Source organism: Aulostomus chinensis, chromosome 3 (genome assembly GCF_037954235.1).
Source record: "Aulostomus chinensis isolate RoL2024-O1b breed Wild chromosome 3, RoL_Achi_v1.0, whole genome shotgun sequence".
Lineage (NCBI taxonomy): Eukaryota > Metazoa > Chordata > Actinopteri > Syngnathiformes > Aulostomidae > Aulostomus > Aulostomus chinensis.
Genome location: NC_141322.1, coordinates 24,470,793 through 24,494,014, shown reverse-complemented (window position 1 = coordinate 24,494,014; position 23,222 = coordinate 24,470,793). Strand labels below are relative to the sequence as shown.

General features: G+C 44.7%; 1 protein-coding gene across 1 annotated transcript; it reads right to left on the bottom strand.

Annotated features, from left to right (window-relative positions):
* Nucleotides 1-933: 933 nt before the first annotated feature.
* Nucleotides 934-23,009, bottom strand: cbfa2t2 (CBFA2/RUNX1 partner transcriptional co-repressor 2). Its single transcript, XM_086199878.1, has 11 exons — nucleotides 22,581-23,009; nucleotides 10,018-10,176; nucleotides 9,638-9,882; nucleotides 9,403-9,492; nucleotides 7,264-7,448; nucleotides 6,905-7,158; nucleotides 5,329-5,414; nucleotides 4,824-5,016; nucleotides 3,508-3,576; nucleotides 3,166-3,356; nucleotides 934-2,162 (listed from the first exon to the last, which is right to left on the bottom strand). The coding sequence occupies exons 2-11, from the start codon at nucleotides 10,148-10,150 to the stop codon at nucleotides 1,809-1,811; spliced, it is 1,800 nt and encodes a 599-aa protein (XP_086056004.1). The 5' UTR covers nucleotides 10,151-10,176; nucleotides 22,581-23,009; the 3' UTR covers nucleotides 934-1,808.
* Nucleotides 23,010-23,222: the final 213 nt, after the last annotated feature.

The window sequence follows — 23,222 nt, the reverse complement described above, 5'->3', positions numbered from 1 at the left end:
GGGTTCTAGTTTGTTTTTAGCTCAAACTGCTTGTGGATTACTGGGCAGAGCTGGATAAGAACAGAGTGGATTATGCTGGACGACGTGTTTGCGAGCTGGTAAAATCCAGACAGTTTAACTGCTGTTAGCCGTAAAGTGCTATTAGCTTCAATGTAAACAGACGTGGCCGACTCTCACTGCATCCTGCAGTCACAAAAGGTAAAGGTGAAGGCAAACATCAGCTTTAACTTTAGATGTCTTTCTATACTTATGAGGAGTTCTTGATGAACTCTTATGATATCCTGATTGACAGTAATTTCACCTGCATGTATCTGTGTATTCTTAAAATCCATCACAGAAAACAGGCTTTTGAAGTAATTCAATTTATTTCATACCTCATGTAAAGATATCTTTTTTTTTTCTTGTATGATGTTATGCCTCATAACAAAAGATGTGTTTAAAGAACAAAGGGGAAATTGTGGTTCACAAAATAAAGGCATTCTCTCATAATATTCTTTACAAAGTCATCTTACAACAAATAAAAACAAAGTTGAGACAGCAGAGTACAATAAGGGTTGTTGCTAATATTTGGACTTGAGCCCTAACTGTGACACAACAGGAAAGCAACAGAATGATCTATACATAAATACAGTTTAGCTCCTGAGATCCTCTGAGGGAGAAGAGTCGCCGCTTCAAATCTGCACCACAGCAACGTAGGCCTTCGAAATCGTCCAACTCCAGTTCCGGGGCGTTCTTCATCTTTTTTTGTGGAAAACTGAATTAAGAACTAACTGCTTTTTATTTGCAAACTTTGCAATGACGGACGATTTGGAGCGATATTTGACCCTGTCATACACAACTGGTGATGAGAATGAAAGAGTAACCGGGACAACAGAAAATACAAAATATCCGTTGATCAGAATGAAACCTAGGGTCATTAATAAATGACTTGAGTGTGTGTGTGTGTGTGTGTGTGTGTGTGTGTGTGTGTGTGTGTGTGTGTGTGTGTGTGTGTGTGTGTGTGTGTGTTTGGGCCGTGGGGGGAGGAGTTGGTGTAAAGTTCTCTCTTCTTTAACAAAGACACAAGCAAAGACAATAATTCTCTTCAGCGGATAAAACTTTGGTGATGCAGAAACAGCTCCAGATACCTGAACACTTTTAATATTGCTTTTGACAAAAGTAATCATATACTTTACAATATTTACTGACGGCACCACCGTTTGACACACGCACACACACACATCTGACAAGAAATTTGGCGAGCAAATATTTACGGGTACAAGAGAGCTGCAGAGTATGCGGTCACATCTTTTCTACAACACAAATGCTTTATGGCTGGTATTATGACACTGTACAGCTACCACCACCACCTATCCGAAAATTGTTCACAACAAAGTGAGAAAATTGGTTCACGGGGGAGGCGTCTTTATACCTCACTGTTTTTAATCTCTTCGGTCTCCTTTTATAACGTCCTCCCTGCAGCCGGAGATAAACGGAGATCAATCGTCAGCTTTTTCCCTCCCTTTGCTGATCCAAGATCTGGGGTTTTGGATGAAGATAAACACGTTTCCATCTGTTAGGGAGATCTGTTCATCCAATGGGCGCATTCGAGACGAGTCCTTCTGTTCTCTGCCAAAGCCAACGTCCCAGTTGACATATCACTCAAACAGTCATCCGTAATCTGTCCTTTTCTATCTGCCAAAGATTATGATGAAAAATCTGTTATCCTAACTTAACCCACAAATAGTTCCCTCACGCTGATGATTCAGTTCTTCCATCGCTAAAGTAAAAGAAAAGGTGAAATATTAACCGATGATGTCCTTCACCCCCTAGTGTCCATTGGTCTCAGGGGCTGAGGCTGGGGTAGAGGGGGTGGACGAGCGGGAAACAACCGAAGCTTTTTCTCCACCAGGGCTGCAGACGGAAGGCACGCTGTCGGGGGCTTTGATCCCAGCCAGCCCGACAGGAGACACCCCAGCTGCCGCTGCCGCTGTTGCTGTGGCCATGGCAGATACCCTGGTGGCAGAGATGGCAGAGACGGGTTTGGGTTGAGCCTGAAGACCTGGGCTGCAGATGAGGTGATGCCTCTCCCAATCTTTATGCTGGCAGAAGGAGCCGCAGTAGCGAGCGGCGTTGCAGCCGCTGCAGGTCTCACTGGCTTTACGGCCGCAGTTCCAGCAACACTGAGGTGGAAAACAGAGAAATAATAGGTTTCCAACAATTATAGAATGGTGATGAATCAGTGCATCACAAACCACTAATGGAACATGTCAACTTTTGGGTAAATGTGTTCATTTACCATCCTCCCCAGACATGAAGGTAGATACCTCCTCTCCTCTGTGTGCATTACACAGCTGAGACCCAGACAGACCTGCTGGTTAGTGTTTAGCACAATTAATAGTAGTAGGTGGTAAGCGTTAGCATACCTCCTTCAAATAAGTAAGCTTTAGGTGCTTGGTTTGTCCGGAAGTAATCATCCTTTCGTTCAAAGTCAGCCATATTTACACGCAGCAGTTGCTCTTTTCGTCGTCAATAAAAATTTTGTTTTGTTGGCCCAAGCTACAAGGGGGCTTTTGAGGTGCTACGTCAAATCACTACACCCATTCAGCAAAGTAGTTCCAACTTTCTGTCTGATTCTAAAATTAAAATGTCTCATAAAAACAATCTTTGTAGTCATAATTACATACATATATAGTTACATTATTGAAGGCAAAGACCCTCCAACTTCTGACCAGTGGCTGGAGACAGTAGGCGCTACTATGCTCCACACACTACATACCCTACTAGCTTGTGTACAAATCTAACTCTTATTTTTAAAATCTGTCTTATGTCACTTTTGGTCCATCTTTGTTTGTGTTTATTTTTAGGATTATTTTGGGTGCATGCTGTGTATTATGCTCAGTGAGCTTGCAAAATCTATCAATTAATTTTTTTTTTCTTTTTAAATACAGCAAAAGCCTCATTGAGAAAAGGGTTTCTGACGGAGGTACGCTAACATACCCAGGCACTATCACTCATTGTGCTAAGCTAACTAGTAGCAGATGGTCTATGTGGGGCTCAGCTCACTAATCCACACACAGAGAAGGGTACCTACCTACTTGTCCAGCTCTTGAGAGACGCCAAAATGCACAGAACCATTTTATTTCAAGAGAGCACTTGTGACAGCAATAGTTCAAGTCAGCTCACCTCGCTGGAATCCTCTTGTTCATTGATGACCATAATAGCATCTTCTTGAGCCTTCCTCTTCGCCTCCGCCAGGGTCTTTTCCATCTTCGCCCTCTCGGCAGCAATCATCTCAAAAGCCTTCTGCTCAGCCTCCGCCACTGCTTTCTGTACCTCATCCATGGCCTGACGCTTCACCTCGTTCACCGCCTCTTCTAGATAATGGGACAGACAAGTGTTTTGTTTTCAGCTTGTGAAAAGACAGCTCAGTTACTGATGAGTACACAATAGCCTGATACTTGTGGTGCATCTTCATATAATTGTGTGCTGATTCATGCATGATTAGCATTCATCACAACTTCTCACCAGCTTTCCTCCAGATCTCATCTGTAACGTATGCTGAGCCCGGTCGTGGGGCAAAATCACGCTGAGACTCTAAAGACAAGCAGAGACACTAAAGATTAGCACCTGCTTGATAGAATGATTAACTTTTGAAGTAACGATTCACTGTGACTGACAGCTCAATCAAGGAAACACGTGATTACCATGAAAGCCAATACAGACGGGCCGTGATATTATCTTTGTCATCGATGCAAACAAGCCCACATATCTAGGCCATAAAAACAACATAATTGTTGTTTTTCAGAGACTCGGACTGATCTGAGATCTGACAGCCTCGGAAAGGAATGTGTTTGGCTTGGAGGGAAATGCAGACCAACAAGCTGTGTCAACATTCTGTCTGTTTCCTGAAATCTCTCTCTCTCTCTCTCTCTCTCTCTCTTTCTGCATTTTAATTTCAATTCATTTATGTGTTGCTCCTACTGCATCTCCAATATCACCTCCTGGCTCGTCGCCTCTTATATATATGTGCTGTCTCACAAACACTTCCTCCCTTTTCCTTTATCTACTTCCTCTCTCTTCAAGCAGGCCTGCATACAGACTCCTCTCTGCCATTTCAACCCCCACTACAGTCTTCCTCAGCCCAGGCAGGCAGGCAGGCTGGGTTCCCGGCTGGGGGCCCAGATGGTGCTCTGGCGAGTCAGCCAGCTCTGGGTCTCTGAGCCTGCAGGACAGCCCTTCTGTGGCCGATATGGCTGAGGCCGGTCCTGGCACCTGTTTGTGACTATGGACCAGCAGGGGAACGACGAGGCTGGCACTCGGAGAGAACACTGCAAGTACACAGCAGACTGAGGGACTCTACACTGACATGTAACTGCAGTTCTATTCACGTCCACCAGGAGGTGTCATGAGAATTACATAGAAGCCCTCCAAGCCATCAAGAATCATACTAAATGTGCTCATGTGGATTCAAATGTATATATATGTTCTATATGTCTTCAGTTTGAAGCATACCAGAGTGTTCATGATACATGTTTAGCTTAAAGGATGTTAAAACTCACTCTACTTCAATGAAGGTTTCTGGAGGATTCTAACTTCAGACAGCACACACATTCTGCTTGTGCGGCTACATATTTATAAACTACAATACTACTACATTACATGTAGGTGAATTCCCGCTGTCCTTCTAAAAAAGCTGATTTCCATGGGTTTGGCTTCCCTCTAGAATGATGAAGCAATCCTCTCTTGTGAAAAACAATTGGCGCCAATCATAGAAATAGACAATAAAACTGTTGGGTTTTGTGGCATATCAACATAATTACAATGGAAATAGCTGCACTAACCCGATTCTGCAGAGTGGGGGCTGTGTGTCTTGGAGAAGGGAGCGGAGCCTGAGCCTCCTTTGCGAGGGTCCTCTTGTTCACTTGAACGTCGCCTCCAGTAGTTGAGCTCCTCTCGATCAGATTCCTGGCATCGTCTCAGAACGCTCACTGACCTTCGCGTCTTTTCCACCATGTCCACGATGGAGTTCAAAACCTGACAAGTGACACAAACAGCGTGGTGTTAGCTGTTGTGTGAGTGAGCGCACAGGGTCCCTACTTCTCAGAGGAATACTAATCATTCGATGAACTCATCAGGAATTGCCAACCTTCCCTCATGCTCAATGAAGCATTAACGCACCCTTCTACAGTTTATGACACATCCCTGTATATAATTTAAATGTGTGTAACTGCTCTCAGGCTGTGAGAAGGTGAAACACAGTTTTGTGAAGGACCCCAGTAAAACAAATTTTACATTCTTTTTGTATCACAAGCCATTAGCAGCAGTGATGGCTGTTTACAGACTTACATGGTCCAGATGCCTCCATTCATCAGCCCACTCTCGGTCTGTCAGTCTGTGATCCACCGGCTCCTCGCGGTATCCTCCATTTGTGCCTGATTGAAAAACAGACAACCAGACAGACCAGTGTCACTGACATTCTTCTACAGAGAAAACCCACTCGTGACCACCAGTGAGGTGTGTGTGACCCCTAAAAACAATTAACTTTACATTCTAATCATGAACAGTTTAGAGTTTAGAGTTCATCACTATTCTTCACTTGGAGCTACAGGGAAGAGAAAAGTTGAAGGAATCTTTGGCTATTTAGTAAATGAGCAAAAAACAAAAAACAAAAAGCGACAAAAGATGTGAGATGGACTGAGGGATAGAGAAAAGGCCTGTGATGCAAAACAGACTTTCAGCACCCAGAGACGGAACACATCTGGAAGTCAGCTGTCAACCACACACACACACACACAAAGACACACACACACACACTTTTCCCTTTGCACCTCCCCTTCTGGAGCTCACAGCATTCCAGTAGGGAGACACTCAGGCTGAGTGGAGTGGCTCCACTTCTAAACACAACCAGCCGGTCTGACACTCACTGTGGACTGTTATAATCATGAAAACACACACACACACACACACACACACAATCAAATCCAGTTCCTACACAAAACTATAACTTCAGCATTATCTAACTTTATATTTAAAACTACGAACAGTTTATGAACACAAGTTAGAGCTCCCACATATCTAGATAAAAGATAATACACTGATACCACATAAAAAAGCACTCACACAAGCACGCGCGCACACACACACACACACACACACAAAAACTCAGCAAATCGCAATCTCATAAAACTGGGTATCAAACAGCCAACAAGAAGCCACATGCCCACTGGGCACGCTGAGAATAATGATTCACACACACACACACACACACACTCACACACTACCCTTTCTCTCAACCTCAGCACTACTCCTGGTTCTCATCAGTGTTCATCAGTTCAAAGCCATGAGTGTGTGGACTGATGTGTTTATGTGCGTGTGTTTGTGTGTGTGCGTGCGCGTGTATGTGTGTGTGTGTTAAGTGGCGGCAGGCGGTCGGGAGGCTGTCAGACAAGGGACTAAGACCTCGTATACACAGCACCTCTACCATGAACATATCAAGGTGTGTTTCTTTATGTGTGTGCCTGTGAGCTACTGCTGTTTCCACGGCGTGCTGACAAGCCCCAAATGGAGGGTAGATATACACCAGAGCCCATCCAACCCTCCCTGCCAGGACAGTATGGCTCTGTTTATACACACATGTGGACTCCCAAGATATATTGGGCAGCTATTCATCTGGCCGTGGCTACACAAACACAAAGACCACCCCTTATCACACTGAGAATGTAATGTGGGCTAACGAAAAGTGTGTTCGTTTCAAAATTCCGACTTCCCACCACTAGCTAAATTAAGGTCTAATGATGGAAAAAAAAAAAAAAAAGCCGCCACCACCACCGGCCACAATCGATATCTAATCAACCTTGTCACTTTAAGCATGTAGGTAATAACGATAATATAATACCTTGAATGATTTGGGGTTTGTACTTACCAGGGAGTCTGGGCCTGTCTTTGAGTTCACGGATCTCCAGCATGCGTTGGCTGTGCTCGCGGTGCAGAATGTGTGGCGCTGCGATGTCATCCAGGGCATAGTGCTGCAAGGGCGGAGGGGTCGGGTGAAGCTGGGCGTTGAGGGGGAGTGGGTGCGCTGGGCTGTGGCGGGGAGCAGGGCTGATGGTGCAAATCCGTTTGGCTGCAGGCTCCATGGCTACGGGTGGCCGCTCGTGAAAACCATTCTCTTTACCCCTGGAGAAAAGATTATAAAACACTTCAAAATGACAGGAAGCTGAAAGCAACCTTGGTGTGTTTCTGAATACCTCAAAAAAGACACAGTTTCTCCTTTCATCTCACCTGTTGGGGCTGTGTCTCTTGGTCCCTGCTTCTCCGGGCTCCATTAGCAGCTCAGAGGAGTCTGGCGAAGAGGCCATTGTAGTGCTGAGCAATAGGTGCTCATGCTGGGACAGGTACTGGGCGGGGGTCTGCTTGGCTGCCCGTGCACAGTGGAGTAGCTCTCTCTGCAGCAGGGGAAGGTTTGCCTGGCAAGGAAGAATTCATTTGTGAAAGCAGCCCTGGGGTTTCGTTAGAGGAGTCTAAAGACTGAGGAGGAGACTCATCACGCGTGGTCCTGTTTGGGTTCCAAAAAGCTCCAGTAGCCACATAGCTATTGTTCTTCACAATTGTCCTTCAGAGACACAGATACAGAGGTACACTGGGCAAGATGAGGAGCAAAGAAACAAACTGGAAACTAGATTTGTTTGCCATTGGTTTTGTTTTTTTGCCATGATTATAAATCCGATGCAAAAAAAAAAAGCCCATTGGCCGCTGGGTGAGGGAACCCATGGTGATGCTAACCTCCAAGTTAGCCACCAAAAATACCTCGACCCTGCAGCAGAGCCAAGACAATGCAGAGTTACCTCCTGGTAGTAGGGGGCACTTACACCTTAAAGTCTGGCTCTGAAGGCTCCTTCTGGGTCTGGGTGTTGTTCTGTGGCTGCAGCCAGAGTGGGTTTGGCTTCGCTCACGCAGTTAAAAATTAGTTTTCTAAGTCACTGCTGTTATTGTTGAGTTAATCCTTACTCATGAAATGAGCGCTGAGCACAAGTCCCAGCAAAGACATGAACACTGCTACTTAAAAACAGAAACATTTTATAACAAATGATACACAGACTCAACTTCATTCTTTACCATGTGTTTTTTCTTTCTCAATACTTATCTGTGTCTGCCTCCGTTCTATCCTCGCATTCCTCTTTTCTTCCCTGCGTTTCCCTAATTGGGAACAGAGTCTGGTGTGTTTGCAATTACACCACTTCCTCACTGCCTCTTCTCAAGAACGGAGTAAATAACCCTACAGTACTCGTTTTGTGCATTTTTAAGCATCCAGAAGAATCTGTTGATCCAGATTTGCAATCTAATCTCCCCCTTCCTCTACCCTCTCCTACTCTTCCTCACATCTTTCCTACCTTCTTCGCTAGCTGCTAATCCATCTACCATACACTTCTGCTTCCAATCTGTCCCTGGGGCCCAAACTAGTGGACACGTGTGCAGTGTGTCAGTTGAGCGGAGGACTCTCCTGGGTTCAGCCGAGCGGATGCTAGAGTGGCGGCACCTCGGCAGCTGAATGCTCTTAATGGGACGGCAGCTCCATATGGCGCTCTGGAGCCCATAAAAAAGGGAAGGGAACACTTTATAGACATGTTTCACACTTCAGAGTTTCCACTTTTTCCCTCTCTCTTTTTTTCCACTTCCTTGCCCCCTGACTTTGTCCCATCTGTCTATCCCCCCTACTCCTTTCTTACTCCCAAGTAGTAGAAATTAACTTGTGAGCACCCCCCTTCTCCCTTGTAATAAATTAGTAACGTAGGGAACAGAGGTTACTTGTCTGTGCAGTCTCAGGCAGACAGATGGAGGGGGGCTACAAAGGTAAATATGAGATAAGTGTGAATAAGAGCAGATTTCAACAGACTAAAGTTACAGCAGGACAACTGACTCAAGATTTATGGGCCGCTTTACTGAGAGGATCTCCTAAAAAAGTATAGTCTTGCAGGCACCCCTGGCTACAAAAGGTCTCAAAGGGCTGTTTAACACACACACTCATCTGTTGCTGGTCAAGACACACAAATCTTGTCACTTTGGAAGCAGTTGATTTAATTAAAAACATGAACAGAGGACCCTTTGCATGTTTTATAAGGACTTTTTTCTTTGTTGCTGCATAAATCAAAAGCTATAAGGCTGATTTTTCAGTTGTCAAGGACTCTGTTTATTATTCAGTGATTAACAATGGATAATGGTAGACAACCACAGAGACGGGAATGCTTTCGGTGGGTCTATATGAGTGACAGGCCACAGTGTAACTATAGCCCTTATGGTTTTACTGACAGCCGGGGGGGGGGGGGGTTACTGCTGCTGCTGCATTAAAAAAAAGGAAGTAGTCCAACAGAATAATGCAAAACAAATAAAGGATGACAGAGAGAAGGATGAAGAAGTGTTTACCTTAAGAAAAGGAATAACAAACGGCCGTAAAGGAAAGTTGGTGGCCTCCTGAAGCCGTGAGTGAAACTCCTCGATGGTCACTGTTGAATTCTGGGAGACACGGAAAGTTCAACAATGACATTAAGAAAATAACCATCGACGCCAAGGTAAAACAAATACATGAGGTGATGAAGATAAATGAGATGCCTGATCTTTTTCTCGCTGTTTTTTTCTTGATTATTTTTTATGTTCTTACCACAAGAGCCAGAACCAGGCTTCTGACGCTGTCTCCAATCTCAGGAGAGATGTCATTGCCAAACTGCTGCAGCGTGGTCAGGAAACGTTTCAGCTTGCTCAGCTGGCGCGCCCCACAGGTGGCCGGCAGCTGCTGGTTCGCCAGCGAAGAGGAAGAGGAAGAGGATGGCCCATTGCTGTAGCGCTGCGGTGGAGATGGCACGGCGTTTAAGGTTGGTGGGGAATGATGATGATTCCCGTTTGTCACTGGGGAGAGAAAGTGAAAAGAAGACAGGCGATATCATGAAGAATCCCTTTACCTCACAAGTCAAAGTGAAATTTGGTGATTTATATATTTGGGCTAGATGGGACGAGAGGAAATGAACTACAAAGGATGCTCACATGCTGTGGTGGAAAAAGAGGCCGGACGAGGGCCACTGGGGTTGACAGAAGGCAGGGGTGGCATAGTGGAGCTGGCACTGCTGCTGGGAGCTGATCTGGAATGAGTCTTAGCATCCACAGGAGAACCGGGCATGGCAGGGCTCTTCTTCTCTCTACTGTCTGCAGAGAGACAGACAGGAGAGGTCAGCGGTGGAAAAAGAACCAGAACAGCAGCTTCTGTTGTTGTGCAGTAGTCACAACCATAAATTAAGATCCAAACTACCTCAATCTCATGAAAGCAATCTCATTTTAATGTGATGGCAGTGGATTTCATACTTGTTTCAGGCCGGTGTATTTTTCCAGGGCAATATGGAAAAAAAAAAAAAAAAAACGCCAGAAAAAAACCCCACAATATTTTGGGAAACAAGTTATGTATTTGTCTTATTTCTATTCAGAGGATTCATTCATTCAAGAATTACATTTAATATGTATCTGTGTGTATGTATGTATCTGTAAGAATGCCTGAGTAGGTATCATCATTGGAAATGTATACAGGCAAAATGCAATCTGCAGAGATCTTTTTCATGAAATAAGATCATATTCTCTTAAAAATAACAAGGAGCTCCCTGGTAAGTGTTTCTTCTGTATTAAGTAAAATGAGATTTTTTACATTACTTTGACACTTTTTTTTTCTTTTCTTTTTTTAACAAAACCCCAAATAATATGCAAGATCTGCAAATGTACCAGTTTTGACAATATGGAAAATTCTCAGCATGGGAGGGGTTTCTAATGATGATTAAAATGCTTTATAATTACAATGTGAACGGTCATTTTTGGTTGCGATTGCATCACCATCATCTCTACATGAAAAAAACAAAAACAACAACAACAACATACAATAAGATATAACCATAACAATCATAAACGGGGCACCATTGTGACAACTACATTAAAAATGCTCCAACTTTCCCAGATCAGCTCAATACTGAAGCAGAAGTTGTTGCTTTTTTACATTTTCAAAAGAAAACAAAAAGGTCTCAGCCCTCGATCCACTTCTCATCATACAGCAGAGGCTGCCTGTGCATGTACCCCCCAATCAAAGAAACAGATGTCTAAAGTTCGGCCCCTCACTCCCAACTATTCAGATCACTAACAGAAGAAACGTTAAAGAATGCTATTGTGTCGGGGAAGAATGCCCCTTCATTGAGCTCCGCAGCAAATAGGGGGGCAAAGAGAGACAGAGAGAGAAAAGGCCGGGGCTATTTCACGCTTTACTAACAAGATCTGCAAAGCTTTTGAATGTTAAACGCAACTTTTCAATATGCTATTGCGTCTGAATGAGACCACCAGATAAGGGGCATGGAGAAAGTGCAGCGGGGGTGTGGCGGTGGGGAGATGCGGGATCAGAAGCTGTCTTTGTTTCCTGGAGCTCCATGCGGGCTGTGCCCCCTCTCCATTTAGAGTGGATCAGACTTTTCTAACTGCTTCAAGAATGGACGATTAATAGACAAGCGTGGTCTCAAGGGTCAGAGGTCAGCAGAGAGCAGCTTTTTAAATGTGGTTTCATGGTTTTAGGGCTTTGGTTTCAATAGCCAGTTTTATATCTATTTCACAGCCACGAAATCTGCTCCACAGGTTCCAACTTCATAATGCCAGGAGAAGAAGAGAAAATAATTCATTCCATGCATTGCATGAAGGAAAAGCTTTTTGTATTTTGTGATGGCATAAATATGTATACAATACACGAATCAATGCATTAAGAATTCAGAAGAAACTGAACTCTCAGCCCTGTTTCCCATCCCTCGACTCCATCTATCTGCACACTTTCTCAGTCTGCCCTATGAAACCCATCTGTCAAGTCTGCAACTCATTATACAGCGTTGACTGTTCTTCCTTCTGTTTTGCAGTCCTCTTCTCTCTCTCTTTCTCTCTCTCTGTCTCTCATTCTTTCTCAGCCCCGTGGCCTGCCTGCCATTGCTCCACCTGTTCACCAACATAGGGGGCAGGAAGGAGGGATCTATGCAGACATTTGGACTGTCATACCCACCACACACACACGGTCTGCCAGTGCACAGCAGGACACAGCTTGCAGCACACACACATGCACACACGCACACACACACTAATCCAAAACTCTGCACACTCTGTCCGTATGGTCAGGATATTAGACTGACATCTCAATAACAGAATCAAAGGGGCATATGGCCTCAGTGTCAACACTGTAACCATGTAAACAACTTTATATATACACATGATTTAGGCACTGCGCTTGTGCTGTGTTGGCAGGGTGATCTTAAAGAAAATACTAGAAGTGACTTCTTGATGTGGCTAAAAATAACATTGTATAGCGCACCATGGAAACAATGTCAGTGTATATCCACAAATCTTTGTCATGTTTCAAAACCACACAACCAGGTATGGTTGTAGATGTTGAAAAAGCAGAAAGTACATGATTGAATGGCCTCTGCTATAAAAGGAGTGACATACATATCCAGACTCATCCCAAATTAATACAGTGCCTGTATAGTTTTGCCTTTTCTACTTGTATTGTTGTCATTTTTTGTGTAGAAATTCCCTTTCTATGGGCTTTGTGTCCACGGTGCTGGCATGTAACTGTAACAGATGCCGTGCCACCACGACATACCGCGGTATTAGGAGGTTGTTGACATATTAGTGGTCATTTCAAGGAATATATATATATATATACACACACACATATGCATGCACACACACATATACATATACAGACACACACACACACACACACACACACACACAAAATCAGGCTGCCGCTGTGCTCAGACATTTCTTAAGATGTGGCACGGTGTGTCATTAGCTGTGCCAGAGGTAACGGCAAAAACATGGAACATCAGGTGTGTGTGCATGTAGTGCTGCCAGCCCGCGGAGAATTGCCTCTGCTTGTCAATTAGACGTTGCACATAACTGGATGACTTCATCTAGCTTGGAAGCACCTGAGTCCATCGTATATAGTCACACAGGACAGTCAGGGGAAGCAGCTGTCTGAGAGAACAGAATCACACACGCAACCACGCACAAACACACACACACCCCACGTACAAAGTGGTCAAACGTTACCTCAGGTGAATATTGGCTTAGAGGAGAACGGGGGGTGTTTGTGTGGTCTAAATGCCACCTGTCATCTTTGCTGTAATGGAACAAAGGGAAGCTCCTCAACTCACATCAACAGGATTACATGGAGATGCAATCATGCATAGACAGCATCACTTTAAAGAAGATAACACTGGAAGCAGCCCACAACAAAGGGTACTGAATATAAAATTGGCTAGCAGAGTGTTTCATTTATCTCTTCTCTAGCAGACACATTTTTAAGTTACTTGCTCTTAGGGATGGATGAGAAACAAGCATCTGCGGTGACGGCTGTTGTTGCTAGCCAGGTGTCTCCTGTTTGTTCAGCTTCAGGGTGCATCTGCATTAAAACATCCAATCGGCTTTAATTGCCTTGTGCGGATGATGGTTCAGGATGAGGCTTAGCGAGATACACAGAATAGGACGAAGAGAGAGACATTAAACACTGAAATCAGAATTGATGAAACAAAGTCTAGAGAACGTTTAGTTTAGCTCCTTCTGCAAAGGGAAGACGGTTGACCTACTTTGAGCCAGTACAAATAAATTACATTTGGTGCGATGTATAAATAAATGCCTTCATTGTTGGGGTTTATTATATTCAAGGTTGAACTCTGCATTTTAAACTCTCCGTGGAAGGTTAGCAGCTGTGAGTCATGGAGCATGTGAGTGTGTGCCGCGCCGCGCTGCTATCTCTCTGGTGTCATTGTAGATGAGGTGAGGGGAGATGTAAAACAGGACCGGCTAATTTATCAGTCAGCGACAATTCACGGTATGTGCAATGCTACAACTATGTAAGCTGAGGACACACACACACACACACACACACACAAATAAATCCCTGCAACAAAATCCTTCTTGACAAGACAGATAATATGACTGCATACAGTAAATAATGGTATAGGAGAGTGATAAGTCTTAGCAGGAAGAAAGCTAACGCACTGTAGCTTACTGTCCAACAACATCTGAACCACAGACGGTGCAGAAGTCCTCACTTTCCTGACTCAGTAAAACCAAGTCAATTTTTGAGGTTGCAGCTTCCTTGATGGCTAACAAACATGTAAACAAGAGGCCTGATTCAAGCTAAAAGCCCTACTTTTCTTCTACTTGGTGGCGGCTAATTTAAACCTTACTCTGCTGAGCTACATGAAACAGCTCCACTTCATTGTTACTAAATTTCAAGGCCACAAAAAAAGGCATTTAGTTCATTTCCATGCACATCTTAAAATAGAGGTGGCTGTTAAACACAGTAGAAGAGAGGTTTCAGCTACCTACAAACACCTGAGGACTCATTTTAGGATTTACTTTCAGTTGGGTGAGTTGTAATTACCGTTTTGTACATCGGCCATGTTACATGCTGTCCAGAGATGAAGACTTTGGGAATATCTGGTAGGATGTTGGCATGGAAACAGCTGGTCAATCACATCACTTAAAAGTGGGCCATGTTTGAGCATTTAAACCCATCTAAAGTTGTTAAAAGTGCAAAAATGTATTTTTTTTCAACAAAACTGAGGGAGTTGTTTAAAGTTTTGCCACTACCATCAACATTCTTTAAGGTAATACTTCAGAGCACGCAAATATGATGGTGGACATATGAGGAGTTAAAGGTTCTCTGACTTACAGCACAAACAATAAGGGAGGAGAAGATATTCAAAACTGTGAACAGGCAGAATAAATGGCTGCAGGTGACGAGCAGTTAAATTATTAAGTGAAATAAAAACAGGTGTAAATGAAGAGGAACAAGTTCGCATGGCCGTTATCACCCCTGCAACTGATAAGCACTTCTCGTCCCTGTACAATGTGGGTCTAATCAACCAGGAGCTGGCCAGCTGGGACTTCTAACAGTCACCTGTGATGGGAAAAAATGGGGTGGGGGTGGGGAGAGGGGCTCCGCTAAGCCAATGTAACCCCCCTCCTCCACTCACATCTTTGCCTTCCCTCCGAGGAGCGGAGAAGGAGGCGGGGGGGGGGGGGGGGGTTGGGAGGCACGAGGCTGAATGCGAGCAAGTGGACTTAAATGCCAAGGAGACAAAGGCTGCACCTGGTCCCCGTCCGTCCACACACACCACCACAATACAGCGCACATCTGTTCCTCTATCCGCCGCTCCCTCCTGACCGACACACACGTGTTGCCAAGACAAGGATCCCCACACTGACACACACAACCACGTCCATTTATAACACAGATAATCCAACAGTGTGCGGTGTCGTTCTGGGTGTCAGGTTGGTGTTATTGACTCACAACTCAAATCAGGTGATCTCAGTATTTAAGTAGCATAGGGTCAAATGTCCTATAATAAGGAGACAAAACTTGTCTCCTCTGTTTGATTTTAATGAAATTTGTTGATATCATTACTCTTTTGAGGCTCATTAAGTTGCATTGCTTTGTTACGTTTTTTATACCACAGTGCGGTATAATAACAGCTATTTTACAGAAAAAGACAAGCAAACCTGTGTGTCTCTCTAGTGAGCGATGTTCCACTTCTAGTTTCTCCGGTTACACTTCTCTGTCCCTGCATACATCATAAATGATTTGATCTTTTGCCCTCCTTTTACGGTCAAAAACCTGCCTTTATATTATCCGAGTTAACAACATTACAGACGATCAATGATTGGAATAGAAGAGCTGTCTTGAAATTAGAGGTGACGGAGGGGGAAGGGGGGGGTGCATTACAAAGATAGAAAATACTGTTTTCATTTGGTTTCATCAGAAAGACAAGCACGGTTGTCAGACGCCACACCAGGCTGTTTTTCTTGGCTCTCATTACCACCTTCCAGCGCCATAGACTACATATTTGGACGAAACCCAATGTCAACACGCCGCTCCTCACTCAGCTGGGGAGGAGAGCAACGGGGAGGTGGCAAGGTAACAAGGGAAGTGAGAGAAAGATATAGGGACAGGAAAGACAAGTCGGAGGGTGAAGAATTAGGGGGAAAAAAGAGGAATTGAGGTGGGGGGTCAATAGTCAGGAAACATGTATGTGAATTCCATGCACATGTGTGAAAATATGTTTTGAACTCATCACATTTTCTGCAGACAGAACGATGGTGAGAGGAGCCCTCGCGTAACCTCGCCATCACTCAGGGTAATAATTACAAAAACACGGGTGTAGCGCGGCATGCCGCGGATCGAAAAAAAATATCCAGGGATGGAAATGTACTTAGTGGCAAAAAGAGAGAACGTTTAAAAAAAAGGGGGGGGGGGGGGAGCAACGCAGACAGACGTCGTCCATAAAAACTAAGAATGAGCAGTTAAAAAGAGGCACGGTGATGTTATGCTGGAAGCAAAGGAGGTTTGGCAGAGGCCGGACGGTGAGAGTGGACAGTGTCCACGTGTACATGAGGTCAGACCCCGGGGAAAACTGCTGAGGGAAGGAACTGGACCAGATTAGATGATAGTGACCTAACCAACACACAAAAAAGCACAACGGTCAGAAACCGTTCGTCCCGGTGTTCTCCTGGAGCCGCATTGATTTGGCCTTCAAACACCATCTCAGTATTAACAGTGAGACACAAAGAGTCAGGACGCGGGAGAATTTACAGCTTCGGGGTTCCAGGCGTAAAAGTGCGCTTCATTTACTGCAGACAAAGTCGGATGCTCAGACAGGTATGACATTTCCCCCAGTCAATGAGCAGCTGTTACAAAAGTATTTTTTGCAACAGTACTTGCTTTAACAGGAATATTTAAAAACTGATAAATGATTCAGTGTTAATCACAAACATGAGATAAGACTGTATATATTCAAGTTCCAGTAACTATCTTGGTTACACTTCACTGCAGGTTGCAGACGCTCCACTTCCTTTGTTATCACAATAAAAGAGTTTTCAGGAATTCTTTAGGCTACGATGATCATGTTGTGAATATCCAACAGCAGCTGGGAGGGACATTTTGTATGTTTTTCTGCAGTGTGACCTGAAAACTTTGATTCCACTCTACAGAATGTCAACTGTTTGAAATAAATGCAGGTGCTCTTTCATGATAAATGTAAAAGTTTCACACTGCAGTGTTCCCACCCGAAGGTGTCGCGTTGCTAGGATTGCCTGTATTATGAATATCCGTTCATATAAAAGTCGTACATTCCTGTCGAACTGAGAGAGGGTGGGGAGGTGTCACCCCTGCTCCATGCTGAACCATCGCTGGGTCAGATGAATGCGAATCATTCAGAGTAGCACAAACTTTAAACACAGACACACACTCCTGCCTCCCAGCTGGGACCACAGGGCTGGAGGTGTGTCATCATGCCCCCGTGTCTGTGTTGGTCCCATTTACCAGGTGTTTGCTTTGTCATTGAGGTCTCTGAAGCAACATACACAAACACACAGAGACACACGCACACACACACACACACACAGTGACTCAGCAATGTTACTCCGAGGCAGATTATCTATCAGATTACAACCCTTCTCACCTCTCTGTAACTAATTGCTTAGCCTGGTGCCCATCAATCATCATTCTTTAAACATGAGACTTTTGATTGTAAAACTATCTGCTGCATTTATGAAGGCATGGCAGACTTAAACACACTCTTTTTTTTTCCTGTTTCATCTCAGGATGGAAAAAAAATTAACTTACCACTGACTTATAGAGCTCCCCTGACACGCACTGAAGATGTATATCATTTGTGTGTGCGTCTGGAACATCAAGACTGGGCGGCTCCTACACATTTTAAATCCAGACAATAAAGCGAAGCCTGAGAATTATTGTTTTACCTCAACTCTACACTAAGGGACAAACACACTTAGTAAGTTACAGTAGTCCATAAAACAAAATACAAGCACTAGACATGCAAAAACAAAGTGGCCAGCTTCAGACCAGGTGTCAGAGGCCTTAACAGCCAAATGTCCTGGGCTCAGGTCCAACCAGATGTTGTGATCACCACGGACCGTTCTGGAGACATTTACACAAACTTTCCTGACCCAGTCTGGGAGAGTTACTTTGACGTCTCTGGAGCTCACGTTTCATTTCACTTCATGACCTTTACTTGTGCATTTTAGGCATTTTTTTTTAAACATTCATTCAGATGTATAACGTCAGTACAGAGAAAACTACTCTCTATTTTGTGTTAATGACCTCAATCAGGGTGCATCCAACACAAGTCATATTTCCATTCGATCATCAAAGTGAACTTTAGAAATGCTGCAAAATAGCATCCACAGCAAAAAGACTAGGCTACCCAATGTGTCTTCCAGTCAGAAGATGGCGGTATAAGCAACGTTACTTATGGCTGTAACAAACAGAGTAGAAGAAGAGGTCTTCTTGACCACCTTCCAGCAAATACTGCAGAGAGATCTGGAGGAAGTACTGTCACTTGTTCAAGTGGTTCTTTAGTGCTTGCAAGTATTGGCCGTGTTGCGAACTGCCCAGGACAAGGACAAAATATGAAAATGTCTTGGACGCCACCTTCCATGGAAACAGCTGGTCAGTCACATGAGTCAGAGAACTGTTGTAGGACCTCGATCAGAAAAGGGCAAAACCAACTCAAGTGGGCGTAAGACTTCATGGCAAAATTGAGGGTTTGGTTGTTTTTTTTTTTGCCACTTTGCGACTTCCATCAACCTGTTCTCATGCTATACTTCAAACGTTGACTGCTACAGACCCACCAATCAGATGAGTGACGATGCTGGCCGATGGATCCAGGTTCTATAGGTCTGAATGGTGCTGTAACGTGGTAGACATCAACGGGCGATCGATTGAGTCCAAACAGATCTTACACAACAACAACAAAAATACTTGGAGTGAAACTTTATCCAAATTGATGGGGCTTTCCAATTTCCATCAACCTTTTCCAACGACATCGAAAAGTGCTCCTGGAACACTGCAACGGACTCATTTATCACCCTCTTATTTGGAGATGCAGTGAATCAAAGCAGAGCTGTAGGTGTTATTGTCCATATTAACAGCAGCTTAGCACAGCTGTACGAAAGACCAGAGCTCCAGAGCCGCTGGGAGACACAGATAAGTAAAACAAAAAGGCCAGCTGTGCTCGACACAATGAGCAAAACGGGTCGGAGATAGCTGCGGAGGACGTGTGTTAAGTTAGCGTGGGTAGAAGCATGTTATCACGAGTGTTATTTTGTGTGTGGGGACACAGTGTGCGGGTTTGAGGGAGCATGTTGAAGAATACGCTGTACCGGATGTCTTGACAAAATGCACAAGGCTTCTTGATTATGCGGTACAGCTGCAAGATTTTCTGTTCTAAGTTTGTGTAAAGTATCTTCTAAGCAAACAACAAAATTTGCTGAAAAAGTACAAATTTGTTCTACATTTTCTGTGAGGAGAGATGAAAAGAGAGAGAGAGAGAGAGAGAGAGAGTGAACATAATGACTTTGACAGACAATTCTTGGAGAGAAGCTGCACCACCCATTTCTTGTCCACCCACACACCGACAACACAAGCATGCGCTATTTTTTTTTTGTTTGCTCTGGCTCATTCTTTATAGTATAAACTCTAGGCTTTTTTTTTGTTTTTTTGCAGATGAAAAGAACAGTGTTTATCCAACAGAGTTGAAACGCAATTTAGATTTTTCAGACGAGCTGGATGAATGGACGAATGGAGTGAGGCGAAAGATAAAAGTTTAACTCGCGACTTGATGCTCCTTACTGTAAGAGCAATAACAGAGTAAAAAGGCATTAAGCCTAATTTGTCAAACAGCCTGTTCAACAAGCATAAACATTAGAAAAGTGGTATTTGTTATGGCCCGGCTCGAACCAAAGCGTCTCTACGCTGTCCAGAAGTGTAGTGTCGTTTGACACATATCTTACAAGCTGTCAAATTTGTGTAAACGTGACGGAGACGCAGGAGACCGTGCCTCGACCAGAGGGAGGAGGACTACTCTCTTGGTGTGTTGTTGAGATGTTATTCATCATAATTAATTGAACTGGGAATATAGAAATCAGTCAATAAAAATGGAGGGATCAAGGGCAAAAGAAGGAAAAAAGCTGGAAAAATACATGATAAAGGAAAGTGATCACCTCCTTACGTGTTGCATGTTGAAATGACAGGCCTGAATTTCATGTCAATCATGACAACCCTAATGTCCTTATCAATTGGACCAGACATTAAACAAACTTAACACTGCCAGCTCCCAGGTGCAAAGTCTGGGTAATGTTTGATTAGCCCACTTTGAGCCTGTGAATCCTGCAGGTTGCTGACCGGGAACACCAGAAGAATCCAAACATCAGGGGTGAAGAGGACGGCTCTTTTACGGACCGGCAGCAAAATCATGAGCGAAAACAGAGGAACTGGAAGACTGTTAAGACCGAGTCATGAACCATTGGTGTGAACAAAACACTGGGATGTCCTTATGGAGGCGCGACTCCCCACCTAAAACAATCTCCTGCTGAATGCTACATGTGTGAAAGGAAGACAGCAGATAAGAGCTAAACCTGATTATCTAGGAAGCTGGACCCTGAATGCATCCTAAGACAAGGGGACAAAGCTGTTGCAGAAACTCTGGAGTGCGGGGATCCTCCCATGTGCTACATCCTCCTGGCGAAACCCCTCGCTGTCAGGTGAAATGTGGCGGCCACACATGAGGGAGGAAGTAATCCACCGTGTCTGATGATTGCTTACTCCAAAATATGACCTTATTCCAGTAAAGGTTGTCTACAGCTGCCATAAAAGACAGAATCTTACATTAGGGTTTGTCTTATTTTACTTTGAGAATACTGCCATCATTTAAACGTAGCCAGCGTTCATGTTATTTATCATCTGTTTAATTTCACATCTACTCATTTCAATTGAAAACTCAATTCAGGAATTCGGCTGAGGCGGCTGCATGGCCTTTGAACACACCGCTGATGCTCTCCCCTCTCAGACAACACCAGCACAGTAAATAAAAGGTCTTGTCTTGGGTCACTGAGCGGGGCCCTGGGGCCAGCGAGGGGTCACTAGACCTCTGACTCATGCACTTAGCACAAGGAGACGTGCTCCCGCACAGTGTCAACTGGGTTGGCGGGGGGCGGGGGAGGGAGGGGGGCGCAGGTGGTTTGACGCTCGCTGACACAGATTAGGCTCTCCATACTCAACAGAAGAAGACATTTCCTGTGATGAAACAATCTTTCACAATGCTACTTTGTAGTGACTGAGTGGTTTCTGTTGAGTAAATGACCCAAAGTCCACATGTAAACACATCAGCCAGGGCACACAGTCAGACACACAACACCACTCTGAACCCCAGGGGCCAGATATCACAGTCCTCGCCACTGGAACTAATAGAGCACTTCCTGCATGCAGCCTTTTAAAGCAGCTGCTCCGCTCTGCGTGTGTATGTGTGTGTGTGTGTGTGTGTCAGAAGGGGGTATTCTGTGGATGAATTCTTTAGATAATAGCTCAGCGAGGTCTGTGGTGGTCTGTTTCGACGGTTTTTACTACTTTTTCAGGAGAGAAACTCACAGCTGGGAGCTCCGCCAAAAGAAAAGGAAACTTGAGCAGACAAAATGTCTACAACACACCTGGCGCACACAACCAGCATCCTATTTAATATGTGTGGCAGAACCAAACTGACAGTGATCACCATATCCTTGATATTTTAAATAGGCAAACAACTACACACACACGCACACACACACACACACACACACAGGCCAGCGCGCGCAGACAGGCTGTCAGTAGTGTGACAGTGTCCAGCCGGCCAGACAGGGGTCTCTGGTTGGAAACAGCCCGACAGTTAGTCTCTCCTATCTCCTCGTTGAACTGGCCTGGTTTGGCATGACACTAGCCAGGTCTCTCTGCCTTCTCTCTCCCTTCACGCACCAAGGTGCTCCCAAGGAGGGCTGCTCACTTCAGAGTAGAGACAACATGCCCCACAGTTAGGATGCGCTGCTGTCAGTGTAACATGTTGAAACAGCATGAAACGGAGCTCCTGTTCTTCCCATATGTCTGGGATACCGTGCAGCAGATGCACACTTCGTCTTCTTCACCTACTTTCTTCTGCTCTGTTTGCCATGCGGAAAAAGTGATTAGCAGAATAGTAAATGACAGCTGAGAGTTGCTGGGTTTATCAATCAGTGTTCGATGTTCATTTATGGGAAATTCTCTGAAGAAAAATGACCATATCTGCAATATCTGCCACATAATTTCCTGTTAGATCTTTTTTCGCGTCTACGTTGAAACCAGTTTTTGATGACTCAACACATATATCTGTGTGTTTTTGAATGAAACAACAGGAAATGAAAGAGTTTTCCATCAGAACTGTGTCCATATGGTCACAGAGGTTTTCTGGTAACAGAAGCAAGCAGACAAATTAATTCCTCCTTCAGTCAGTAGACAAGGATGAAGGGATAAAGAGGAGAGGATGAGGCACCATCTGTACAGTACAGACCAGCTCTGGGGAATTAAGACACGCACACATGCATTGGTTTTACAGAAGAGATGAATTCATTGTACCTCAACCACACACACACACACACACACACACACACACACACACACACACACACACACACACACACATTCCAGAGCCACTCTTGCGTCGTACCTCCACTCTAGTAGAGTCCACACGTCAGTCCTGAGAGAAAGTCAGCCGCAGAGGTGGGTTTTCGCTGCTTTATCCGCTCTTTCTGTGTCCAGGCGCCTTCATATGTCAGGCATGTGTTTGCATTCCCACATATGTGAGCTCCGGAGAGGCGAAGGCCAGAGCCAGAGGCGCAGATGGCACCCAGATGGAGTAAGATAGCCGAGTGGATCAGCACAATGCTGCAGCGCGCACACACACTCTTTCTCCCCTACTTTCACTCTGTGCGTTGGTCGTTTTCCTCTTTCTGTCTCTGTCTCTCTCTCTCTCGTGAAGCTTTCTTCACTCCGATGTTATTTCCTTCTTCTCCTCTCTCGCTCTCTGCGTCCTCTCGTGAGCTCGCTCGCGCAGCAGTCTCTCAGCTCCCCTCTCTCTCAATCCTTCCCTTTCGGTTTTGGCCCCGCCCATATTTTCCCACACACTGTCCTCTCCTCTGTTTTCATGGGCCGGGTGCCCCTGTGACGTCACGCTACCGCCACCACCACCACCACCCCCACCCCTCTCATGGATCCAGGCCAATCATCCAGTGCTGACTGGCTCTATTCAACCTGCATTCAATGCAATGGACCCTGCAATTAACATAACTAATTGCTTTGGCACCTAAAG